Source organism: Echeneis naucrates, chromosome 19, assembly GCF_900963305.1.
Source record: "Echeneis naucrates chromosome 19, fEcheNa1.1, whole genome shotgun sequence".
In the NCBI taxonomy this organism is placed as follows: Eukaryota; Metazoa; Chordata; class Actinopteri; order Carangiformes; family Echeneidae; genus Echeneis; species Echeneis naucrates.
This window is the reverse complement of record NC_042529.1, coordinates 4,946,935-4,960,017: the sequence shown is the minus strand read 5'-3', so window position 1 is coordinate 4,960,017 and position 13,083 is coordinate 4,946,935. Positions and strand designations below refer to the sequence as shown.

General features: G+C 41.2%; 1 protein-coding gene across 1 annotated transcript in view; it reads left to right on the top strand.

Moving 5' to 3' along the window:
* dock1 (dedicator of cytokinesis 1) overlaps nucleotides 1-11,223 on the top strand; it is a 157,427-nt gene extending 146,204 nt beyond the window's left edge. The window contains exons 47-52 of the mRNA XM_029527112.1: nucleotides 3,337-3,474; nucleotides 5,144-5,286; nucleotides 5,570-5,768; nucleotides 8,027-8,210; nucleotides 9,126-9,277; nucleotides 10,350-11,223. Of these exons, the coding sequence (XP_029382972.1) occupies nucleotides 3,337-3,474; nucleotides 5,144-5,286; nucleotides 5,570-5,768; nucleotides 8,027-8,210; nucleotides 9,126-9,277; nucleotides 10,350-10,445 (912 nt within the window). The 3' untranslated portion in view covers nucleotides 10,446-11,223. The remainder of the gene's footprint in view (nucleotides 1-3,336; nucleotides 3,475-5,143; nucleotides 5,287-5,569; nucleotides 5,769-8,026; nucleotides 8,211-9,125; nucleotides 9,278-10,349) is intronic.
* The last annotated feature ends 1,860 nt before the right edge of the window (nucleotides 11,224-13,083 follow it).

Below are 13,083 nucleotides of genomic sequence, written 5' to 3'. Positions count from 1 at the left end.
CTCTCCATGGGGTCACTGTGAAGGGACAGACAGGGTTCAATTAAGAACAGTGCGTTTAAACCGATGCCTTTCATACTTCTTGGAAGCTGATAAGGATGCTTGTTTAAAAATGGACTCATTTATAACTCACCGCTGCATGGCCACAAATTGTAGTTTGAAAGGTTGATGTGTGGTTTAGAAGATTTACATGGAAAAAATGCTGAGGATGGTGTGTTAACACGGACAGACATGGCTCACCATTGCTTGCACAGTGACAGCCGGTTGCACTTAATAGTGAGAAGTCACCTAACTGAATCACCGGCTGGCTAAGCCGACGGCATACACCATTGTTGATGTGTGGGGCCCTCAGCCAACGGAGGAAAACAACATGAGAACAGCAGAAGGGGGAAAAAAAGGAAAAGAAAATCCCATTTGACTTTCTCCTGGCTACCCGACACAAATCTATTTCCACGTTTTCACACCCATTAGATCCACTAAATCACAAGAAAAATCTGTAATGTTTAAACCCTTACATGCTCAACTTCATCACACAGCCTCTTTTTCTTTGAATGCCGTCTTTGGAAACTACCTGCCATACACTCATCCTGTCTGACCTAGAGTTTATATTGAGTGGGGTTGGTTAGAGTGGTGATACCCAAACCCTGATTTAGCTTTATATTACCAGGAAAGAAAGGCTCCTCATAGTAGTGTTCTGTTTTCTCATTTTTGTGCCTCCACGGTGACGACAGCTGGTGACGGAGGGAGTGTGTTTTCAGACTGCCTTCTGTTCATGAATGCCAAATCTAAGGGAATCCCTTCACGTTTGTGTGAAGTCTTCTCTTGAATTAGACAATAATCTGATGGGATTTTGGTGGTGAAAGGTCAAGGTCACTGTGACTTCACATGTTTTGGGCCATATGAAGAGTTAATATGCTATTTTATTTTAAGCAAATGTTTAATAGGATACAGTGACACTGATATCACTTGATGGCATATTTTATCCAATCAGTCGAGGGTTAACTTCAGTGCGACATCATAAATTTCTGTGCTCACGAGGAACACTATAACTCAGCAACAGAGGGGGAGATTGTGTCTGGTTGACAGGGGTGTGCCACCACGACGCAGTAGTTCTAGTTTTGCATCATGCATTGTGACTCTTTTGTCAGCTTGGATATTGAATATTATCAATGCGAGATTCAACGATCTGATTAAGTGATTTTAACATTAGTTCAGATGCGATAACATCTCTTATTGATATCCAAAATCATCACCCTTCTGGAGTGGAATGAAAACTTTAATTATATTTTATATGTAATCAAACTACGAAAGGAGTGCAACTGTCTGCACATCTGTGCTCACAACCTTGATTCTCAGTGTCTTCTACAATAGGCTTATCTCCATGCAGCCGCCAAGCAGATTTCTGTTGCCATGCCGCCCATCAGTTGCACTCAATCATGCTAAGGTCTATAAAAAGATGTGGGTATCCTGGGAGACGTGAATCTTGCCTCAGCTTGCACTCTCACCACTGTTTGTCCGCCTTCTTCTCTTTATTTGTTTATTTACTTCCTTACTTTTAATTTCTTTTTATCTCCCAATGATTTTTCTGTGTTGTTCGTCTCACAACATTTTGTCCCTTCCTCCTTCCTTCCCTCATTCCTAAACCTCCTCCTCTCTGTCTTCTTTCCTTTCCTCATTTTTTTTTTTTCCCTCCGTCCTCTCTGCTTCTCTTTCCTCTTGAATGTCCCAGCAATGATGATGAAGGTACTCAATATCACGGAAAGTCCTTGTAGGGTCCGCTTTCAATTATCTTTCAGAGCTAAAGCGTTGGTTTTGTGGAGCACAGTAAGTAACATTCAGTGAGTGAAATAACTTGGTTTCACGGCCTCTTTTCTAGCTGATCTGCTCACTGTGCACTCCTCCCATCGCACGACAGCCTGAAACAATCCCTGTTTTCGATCAACAACCTTACAGATGTGTTTCTGCATTAGCTAATCTCTCTCCTCATTAATGACGAGCCCCCCCCAATCACGTTGAAGCTCTGATTAAATAAAACATGCACCATTTGAGATTATTACAAAAGGTTGCATCACAAAATTGAACTGATGTTGTGTGCCAGCAGGGTGAAGTCAGTTCTTACTGTAGCCTGCTGTGGAGGGGCAGTTCGCCCTCCAAGAAAGCCGAGTAGGCTCCTGGGAATTGGGGGTTTGAGCACACACACAAAAACAAACACTCTTCTCTTTATTGGTCCAGCTAGGCCAGATACTTCACACACTTCTTCGTACTCGGAGCAGACTCTTTGTTCCATTTGCTCAGGGCTTCGGTGAATATGTTGGTGTAAAAGCTACTGTTCTTAAAATGAGGCACAAGATGCACCCTGAATTTTAGTGTTTGCTCAATTTTTTATGAAAGTCCAAGTCCATCACTCTGACATATTAATACAAATGTTTGAATCAACTTCTCTCCACTGCAGTTTATTTGTGTCTTTGCTTTCACTTATTCATAAGCATAAAAGCATAAGCTGGTTTCGTTTCATGTTAAACAGTATTTCACACTTGCAGCAGTGAGACAGCCAGCGAGCATTTTTACAGTTGCCAGGGGGAATAAAAGGTCTGCTAATACCACAGATGACTGGAACATCTCTGCTGGTCTCTGGCAAGTTTTTGTGCATTTCTCTGTGCTTTACCACAGCTAAAGATGGCATGCCACCTAGAGACACCAGCTTGTGTGGGGGGGGAACAACAACCTTAACTTGCGTGTTTAACTCCCCAAGGCATAACACTTTCCCTTCTTGCCAGAGTGACTCTCACTATGGCACTGGAGTTTACTAATTACTGTTTTTTTTTACCAGTTCCGGTAAAAACTATTGCTGCTATGTTTTAAGATTTGTCACTAGCTGTCTTCAGAAGGAGAGACAGCTCTGTGCTTGAAAAGCTGAATTATGTCTTTATTTTCATCAGAGGAAGGGAAGAAAAATATTCTAGCACATGCTGTATATACCCATACATGTCATCTTAGCACCGTATTAATTATTATTAAGTGTGCACTGGTGGTGGCAGGAAGGGTGTGGGTGGAGGTGTATCATGGCAACGGCTTTTTCTTGTGTAGTCTACTTCCACCTGGATAAGGCTGCAGTGATATCCCCCCTTGGTGACCACTGACATTCAAAGAGATGTGCATTCGCTGCTTATACTGTGTATGCACAGCCATTGGTTCAAAGGTCATGTGCTTTGAAATTGTGTTTATGGCGGATCAGTAGCTTATTCCTCCGACCAGTTCAGAACCAGCATGCCGCTAACCTCACATCTCTCCAGGCGACGTGGGATAAAGGTTTCTTACGCTGTTGTTGTGCTCCGACAGATTCCGCACCTTGCTGAGGGTGTTCGCATCCATGGAGAGAAGGTCACAGAGGCACTGAGGCCTTTCCATGACCGCATGGAGGCCTGCTTTAAGCAATTGCGGGAGAAGGTGGAGAAACAATATGGTGTAAAGACCCTGGTAAGAGCTTTTACTTTGTGACCTTTCTATAGCATCCGATGCACAGACGTACCACAGCTGGCACCCAACTCATAATTTGCACCATTCCTTTTCTCTCTCAGTAGAAACTGCAATGACTCAAAGGAAATCAGGTTAGAGGTTTGAAACTGTTAATGAAAAACTTTAAATACATCAAAAAAGGAAAACACAAACATTCAACACAACTCGGTTGGGAGAGGGCTAACTTTACCCCTATTAAAGCCACAAAGGAACTAACATTCACAATGTGTCATCTGGGACTATCCATGGCACGAGACTTTAAGACAACCAACACCGAGCACAGTGTTATTCTCAGGAACAACAAAAAATCCTTCAAGCTAAAGTCACAGACCAAGGAGGAGGATGGTTACTCCATAATAACATTTGCCTCTGTGCCAATGGAGGCTCAGTGCAAACATTAATTTGAACTGGCACTCAACAGGAACGCTGAACAACTCAGTGAGTCCAACGGTTAGTCAGTTTTTAACCTTAAGATAAAGTCACCTCAAAAACATTCTAGTTCATTTACAGAGATGCAACATTGAAGACCAATACATGAAGCAGTCTGGATGAAGGTCATTTTTCAGGGAAAAGTGGTTACCCTCCTGTTCCTGTATAAAAACTCCTGAATATAGAACAGATACACACACAGTATCCTTCAACAGTTGTCTAACTTTGTGTATATCTATGTATGTAGGGCAGACAGAAAAAGGCTCTGTGTTGAGTTTCCTCTGCAGATTGTGCGTCAGTGCAGGGATGTGCTGGTGGGAACTACCTGCCATCTCTCTCCTCTGTTACAGATACATTTTTTGCTGGGCCAAGCTTTTCCTTCAATCTTGCCAGAGGTAAAGAGGCCCTTGCTCAATTTAAGGGAGAGGGTAGTGACCTTTCCAACAAGAAAAAAATCCATCACTTTCCAGGGTGTGATAATAAGGTTATCCTGTCGGATGTGTGATGGCCCCTTTCTCCGCTTCAAAAGACTCATTTTAATGCAAAAAGGTTCATTGTTAGTGCTTCTTTTTCCTCTTTCAGCAGAAATTAGTTATATCACTAGAATTTCCTTTCTTCTCCCATAACTGGTACGTTTGATCAGCTTGGAGCTCTGTAATATACATAATCTTAGTGATTAATACTTGTCGTGACCTTCACCGGTTCAGTTTCTGTGTCCAACATGACTGAGTGCTGAATCTCATTCAGAATATCCATCACGTGCTGTCTCTCATAATAGATACTACGGCTATTGTTCAAACTGTTCAGTAGCAGCAGGGACATTGTGAGGCTAGCCGCTGAAAAACAAGCTGTTGAAGTATTTTTCCTGGATAATCAGGAAAGCAAGTGCAATTCTTCTGTCAAAAGAAAATATCCCTTTATATTACATTTTTATCTCAACCTGGTCTAGATATTCCAAAGTTATTTTAATTACTTTTTTTTTTACTTCAAGTTTTCTAATTTGTGAATTCTAGCACACTAATTTAGAAAACACTGAGAAGCTACTTCACTTCCTTTCTCCAGTCAAGTAAAGCAGATCAGGGAGCAAGATCATTTTCACTCTTCTGACAGAGCATTAAACCAAAAAAATAAATAATAATAATAAGGGAACTGGATATGCTAAAGCTGAATTAGTTCTAAATGTATTTCTCTGTGGTGTCAGCCGGCAGCAGACGAGCGGCGCGGCCCTTGCCCACCTTCCATGGTGCGCTCCTTCACCATGCCCTCCTCCCAGAGGCCGCTGTCAGTGGCTTCAGTCACCTCCATTTCCTCTGACAACTCCCCCTCCAGGCCTGGCTCAGACGGGTAACAGCTGGTTCACAATTCTTTAGGGCAGAAAATGCCATATATATGGTTTTCATTAAAGATAGATTAGAAATCTTTACTACATGAATTTGTGCTATTATTATTTCAGTTTTGATCTTCTTACTGGAGTCTAGATAAAAAACTGTGTTAATAGATATTTTTTGTGGGGGAATACGCTTTTTCTGGCATGAATCTGTATATTCGACTGCCCTGCCTCTCAAGACAGTAAATGACTGATAAAAAGTAGTCTGATTGGACCAGTTTCATGCTATCTTTGATTCAGTTTTGCCCTGGAGCCTCTCTTGCCAAAGAAGCTACACACCAAGTCTCAGGACAAGCTGGACCGCGACGAACCTGAGAGGGAGCGCAAAGAGAAGAAGAAGGAGAAGAGGAACAGTAAGCACCAGGAGATCTTTGATAAGGAGATGAAGACCACAGAAATCCAACTGCAGCCCACTGAAGCTGTCATACTCTCAGAGACGGTATTTATTTTTAAATTTTAGGAAAAAAAAAACAAAATCCTCTCTCTCGCTCTCTTTTTTACTTCGGCTTTCTCTCTGTTGCTTTCCTGGATCCTTTTCTATTTTCGAATTCTCATTTCCTTTTTTTGCCATGGATATTCGTAGTTGAAACGGAGAAAAAAATAGGGAAGATGTTAGCAGCAAGAAGAACAGAAAAAAAGAGCTTGAACTGGCAGCTATTCTGGATTGCAACATATTTCAAGCCTGGCACGCTCCCTTAGGCAGCATCACCATGTACTTCTTCTTTGTAGAAATAGGTCCCTGTAGTAATGCACCTTTTCCCACTGTTACTTGTCGATTCTGGATATTCATGATTCCCAAAGATATAGGAAAACTCTGATCTTTCTTTAGTGCCACAAAAACACGTTTGTTCACATCAATGATAAATTCGATGGATTGACAAAAATATTGCCGAGCACATTCACGCTAAGCTCAAATAATTTCTGTTTTATGTCAACAACTTCAAAAGGTTTCTCAATTTGTACACAAAATAAATAATGGCAAGATTGCTGCTCACTTCAACTCTTTCGTTTTCTGTTTATTTTCCTCTTTCCTTGATATTCTACCTTCTCGGGTTTCTGGCACACTACCACTCCCCCTCCATTCTCTTTGCACTCTATATGTCTTTAACTCCCACCCCCGCACCCCCCCCTTTGCTGCGCTCATGTTCCTCTTCACCCCGCTGTGTCTATTACTGCAGAGGTATCACTGTGTTCTGCATGCCCAGTGGGAATGTTCCTTGGTTCACAACTTTGAGATAAGCATAGGAATGGGATCCAAAGGGGGCCCCTGGCAGCACTGGAGCCGTCTGGCTTGTGATAGGAGCTTCCTGCCTCAGGGGTCAAGGGTACAGCACCTAGGGGTTTCTGGTGGTTACCCAGCAGCGGTAGAAAGTATAATTTGAATGCACCATTTGGAAAAGGAAAATCGAGAAATAGCTTTTTAACCGTCAGTGCAAATTTAGTTTTTTAACATCCAAGACAAAATTTCCTCCCTGAATAAAGAGTGCTGTTTTTTTGGGTTGGGTTTTTTTTTTTTTTTTTTGGGGGGGGGTGTCTCCCTTGTGGCTGGCTGTTTGAGACCGGCCAATTATAAAGTTGTTTGTTAATGTAGCCTAGTGTGTGGAATAGCCCTGAGGACATATCTTTTCATATTCAAATTCAGGCCATGATAAAACTGGGAGAACACAGTCTTACATGTAAGCAATTATTTGTAACCACAAATAAGATATTGCCACCCAAGAGGCCCATTTATCCAAATGGTTTCACCTCCAGGGAAACAAAACAGCCAACTTAATATGTGCTCGGATGCACATGAGGCAGTCCAACTGGAAATTTGAAACAAATTTTCTCTTTTAAAGTATCTTTTATGTTTTTTTATCATAGACTCAACTCATTTGATACAAGTTACATTTTGTTTTCAGTTCTCTTTTAATGGCATGTTGTGTAATTTAGGTTATTATCCCTCCACATCAGTGATAGCCATGGCCAGAGGCATCATGCTTTCAGATTGTCCATCTGTCCCATTCTTAGTCATTCCAGATACTTTTGTTTTTGCTGTCCTTCTTCTTTTTGGTCTTTGATAATTTTGGCACCTGAATTTGATGTAACTCTGTTATCTTGTTGCTGAAAACGCTGAAAAACATGGCGCCTCCAGCTGTTGCAGGAAGCACTGTGTTTTGTCTTGAGACAATCTCTTCAAAGTTGGCACAAACACTCATTTAGACTCAAATGAAGCAATAAGGGTTGGTTGATCACTGTGATTTTGTTAGACAGCAGTTACTGTGACCTCACAGAACACTTTTGGCCATAGCTCAAGAATTCTTATGCTGATAATTATGAGGTACCCATAATAATATTTTACTAAGTTCCTTCACAGTAATCACTTAAGACAAGGGGACAAATTAAATCAGGGACAAGGTGACAATGGCCTGATCCAAAGGAGACAAGGCAGCACTGAATATACTACAGCTTAATCCAGTCACACACCTTTGAGATGCTGGGCGATTTAAAAAGATATGATGGAATATCTTTTGGACAAATCATCTTTGTGTGTCCAGTAGTAGAAGTAGTAGTCCAGAGACTTGTACAATCAATGCTGGCGTTGTTTTGATGTTTGTCACCTCTCTGTATGTTAGTAATCTGGAAAAACATGCCACTCAGTCATGTATCATGTAATTTCTTCTTTCTTCATATATGATAATATATATGATAACACAGATCAGCCCCCTCAGGCCTCAGAGACCAAGGAGTCAAGTTCTCAACCAAATGGGTGTAGACCGCCGCCTCTCAGTGTCCCCCGGACCGCCATCTTCTTCCTCCAACTCTTCCTGCCCCTCGCCAGGACCTCCACCCATTACCCCGAGGAGCAAACTCTCCTTCAGCACACTGCACGCTGTGTCCAGTAAGAACAATTTGCTAACTCGTTTGAACACACAAACCTCAAGGTTGGACTGTCGTTAGTCTGGAGCTTGCACCATCTCTGCTCCCCCCCGCTGCCTTTTACCTCTTACATCAGTTACCACACGCTGTGATGATACTCAGTTTGATCATGAACACAGCTCTACTATATCTGTAATATGTCCTGCACTTCTTTAAATGGCCATGCAAATTATAACTGTTAGCATTCCAGAGTTATCTTTAAATGTAGCTCTTTGTCACTGTGCTGCCTTCTAACACTGGGATCACACATTATGGCTCGGTGTGTGTGCAAATGAAGCCAACTTCACAGAAGCTACTCCAAATTCATACACTGTTTTTTTTCTTTAGGGTTTTAATGTGAGTGCCTTTAAAACCTTAAAGACTCTCTTAAAGTCTCCTTTAGCGTTTCCCTTCTGTTAGGTTACGGACATGAAAGAAATATGTATAACATAAAGAAAAACAAAAAAAAAGGTATCCTGACTTCAACAACCGATGGCATCTTCATGTTAGACCCTCTGTGCTTCCATGGTCTTCCACAGGCACTTCATAATACATTTGTGCTAAGACTTAACTTTAGCCTCCCATTACTACAGGAACTAAATATTTATGTAGTGGATCTAAATGCTTAATGGGGGTTAAAGTAAAGTGTTGCCGAATCTTTAGGCTCCTACTGTGGTGATGTTATCACAGTTTGGCATCAAAGTGCATACTTGATATTACTGTGTGTGCAAAAAATTTTTGCCCTTAATTTTTTATTTGATCATTTTTTATTCTTGTTTCTTAAAACATACAGTTAGCCTTCAATGTAAGGAATTGGTTGTGCGATCTGCTCTGTGTCCCAGAGCTGCTGTTTTGGAAGCAGCAATGTGGTTTGCTGATGGGCTCCCCTCTCACGCAGGTCTGGAGCTGAACGGGATGGGTTGCTCAGACAAGGGTGAAACACCTCCTCCGCTGCCTGTGAAAGGAAGCACCGCTGATTATGGCAACCTGCTAGATAATCAAGACTTGACGAGTCCCTCGACGCCTCCACCACCTCCACCACATCAAAGGGTAGGTGTTTTAATTAGTCCTGAGAGGAGCTCCTTAATGATGCATGGCACTTACAATGAAACAAGAGGCCACTACACACAGTTGACATTTGGGTCATCCTCCTCCACTGTCTCCTTCCCCTGTACATCCCGTGCTAATGTGCATCCATTTATGTCTCTGCATGTCCATGCATGTTTTACATCGACGTTTGTGCGGGTTCTGCATTTCTGCGTCAGTTTTATAATCTGTGTCACAGAAGAGTGTGGGGGCATCATTCATTTAGCAGCAAGGGTCTACACCCGCCCGTCCACCCCACTGTTATTTATACCTGCCCCCCTCCTCCAGCTGGCGCAGCGCGCAGACGTGATTGATTGGATGATTACTTTACCTCTCACATCCATCAGGAGCTCTCCAGCTGTTAATCAGCGGCTCGTCTCTCCACACTCAGCAACGTGTACGCTAGCCATCCTCTCGCCTCGCCACTCCGTTAACTAATCTTATTTATCCACTGTCACGGCGCGTGGACGGGTAGTAAAACAGAGCCTGAGCAGACACAGTGTGGCAGCAGACTGACAGCGATATAGTGTGAGCAGATGTTTTGAGACTGAGTGACAGTTGCTTTTATTTACAGTCCATGATGATGTCATTGATGTGAAATAAGGTGTCTTGGGAGCAGGTCACATTGGAGGAGAGAGGAATATAAACATTTCAGACTTTTTCTGTCTGGATTGAATAAATTGAGTTTGAGATGTCTCAAAGTTTCAAGTGTTGATGATTGCACAGAAATCCAGAGGATATGTGAAGGAGGATATTCAGTAAACTAAGGTAGTTTCACCAACATGGACATGAATAAAAATGGCTGAGGTTCAACATGGAGTCTAACAATTTAAGACACTGTTGAGACATGTAATCTGACAGACTTAGATGTTGTGTAAACCAATCCCAGCATTAGTTCTTGTATTAAAGGACCTGTCAATCATTTCCGGCGTGATGGCAGCTTTTAATCCAGCGTTTTGGATTTTAGTGGAGAGCCAAGTTGCCTTCCCTTAAGAAAATTGAGATTTCAAAGTTATTATTTTGTTCTATCTTCCAGCACATTCCACCTCCTTTGCCCAGCAAGACCCCACCTCCACCTCCCCCCAAGACCACCAGGAAACAGGCCTCCATCGATTCAGGAATTGTACAGTGAATAGAGATGCTGACAGTAGGACCAAACAACACACTGACAAGAAAACAAAAATACCATCAACAGTAACCGCCCCACTCCTCCCAAATAGTGGTTGTTTTTGCCCACACATTCCTCGCTCCCTGTCCCAGCTTGACAAGATGAATACCTCACTGCAGCCCACCCCCTCTTATCGTCTTTTTATCCAGTTTTTCATTTGCCTTGAGTTTTTTTTTTTTTTTTTTTTTTTTCAATGATGCCTTCTTCAACAGGGAGCATGTTGAACATGAGTAGTCACTGAATTTGTAGATTCTCTTCTACGAACCACAACATGCCACGTCACGAGACTTTAATCATGACGTGAGATTGTGTTCAGATAGATAAGCTTCAACCAACAGCTTTCCAATACTGACCCACTCTCGCCAATAGGAGAGCACATAGCTCATTAAAGTATAATTCCTATCTCTTTTTATTCATATTCCCACTATGTACAGAGGTTTGTATATATGATTTGATTTTATTTCAGGTTTTTTTGTATGTGATTTGATTAAGACTCTTTTTGTATTAACGTATCATTAGATTAAACGGCATTTATATGATACAAGAAAGGGCCTGTAGGTTTTGAATTGGCAGGGACTTGAGTTGGTATGTGAAAACCTATCGTGGATTTTATCACTTAAAACTTTGGAGTGCACATACAACTAACTCCTATCACATTATCATTGTTCAGACCTTGTCCTAGATTGCTGTAACCATGGATTTCAATAATATTGACTGTTCCCAATTCACTACTGACATGACTTCTGAATAAACTTCAAAATGTATGTATTTTTAAAAAAAATTGATGTTTGCCTCATTATTTTGTCTCCAGCAAGAGATGCTGGAAATAGACGTGAATGTTTGTACGTTTGAGAAACCCAAAACAAACCATCAATCTGTGCGTGTCTCCTCACTGAACACTGAGTAAGGAAGCCTTCCGTCTGCCTGATTGACAGCCTTCACAAGAGCCACTTCATTATCAACACACAGGAGCTTTTTGCCAGGGCGTGTTGCGCTACAGAATGACTTCTATATAGGCTAATGCAATCTCATTTACATAATGCATCCGCTCACCAAGCAATCATTTCTCATTTTCAAAGCTAAAAGTCTGATTCTGGAATGTGGCCCATATTCAAAGAATAGTTGAGTAGTGTAGACGAGCCAACAAAACAAAGGTGCCAGCTTTGTCCTAGTCTTAAATTCTGCTTTTATGGAAGCTACTGAAGGTCAAACTAAGTCCTCTATTAAAAGTACTGCTTTCCCCACATTGCTGCCTTGTAATGTGATTACCTTAATCTATTTTTTATGGGCTTGTTTGAATTTGTTTTTTGAAAATTTATGATTGGGCATCATTGGAAACTCAGCCAAGACAAACGTGCTGACAATTTTTTATTTTTTTTTTGTAGTTGTTGTTGTTGTCATTGTTGACGGGTTTAATGTATTTTGACTTCAAATTAATTGGAGTTTGAACCATTAAGACAGTGTATAATTATCTGTTGTGAAGCAGCTTTAATAAATTACTCTTTAATTAGTTTAGCAATATTTGCATTACTTGGCTGTGTGAAATAACTTCAGTAATAAAAAGTTTGTGGACAACAATCGTTTCAGAATAGAGTCACACAGCTTTTAGAAAATGCACTCCTTAATCATAAAGCCTTTCTTTGTGTGGTGTTCTCGATACTTCAAACAGTCAGCACAATCAGTTTTACTAGCTTTCTTTTGACTTTCCCCACATGGTTATACTAACCTTTTGCTTTCTTAAGACACGGCCTTTTTGCCTTTTATTTCACTCCATTTTGTTAGTAATGATCACAAGTTGCAAAAATATTTGGGGTTTCTGGCTCAGAGCTGCAATAAAATAGGCCTGTTGAACCTCCATTTACCAAACCGTATTTAATCGTAGCCTCCAAATTTGTAACGTATTTACAGGCCCTGTTGTCTGCACCATAAAACCGGCTTGTGGGACCATTTTGAAGTGTTTGCTCTGGGTGGCTCATATTCCTCTGTTCTCTCATTCTGCTGACACTTTGTGGGCGGATGTGTGCCTGAGGAGAAATGCTCAAACTGCCTCATCTATTTTTTGAAGGTGTCTTTTTAACATCTCAAGTAAGCTGGGGTTTTACAAAGCCCTCGTATTCTTATTAGAAAGCTTGTTATTTTGTTTAGGAGAGGCAGTCATAGGAGACAGTTTGTAATTTTGTAGTTCATGAGTTGTTTTAACACATTTAGTCAAACAATTACATGGTTCATGGTACCTCACCCACTGCCAAAATGCATAATTCTATTGTGTTTCCTCAATTTTTCATCAGAAAGCTATTTAAAATATTCAATAATATGACTTGGACATATAATTCTCTGCAGAACCAGCGTTCTCATGGATTAAAAATAATCAGAAAGGCAGCAAACCTTTGAAATATCGTTATTGTGGAGATTATAAATTGATGTTCATCTGCAGTCCTCTTCATGTTCTTGCATTTCCTTTCATCCTGAACTACCCCCGCTTTCCTCATAGTTAAACAGTAAAATCCATTTAATCCTGGAGAGAACCAATCATTGTTGTGTTTCCACGGCTGGATTCAGGGTACAGTATTTGCAGTTTAGAACTTCCATCTTGCCACATCCG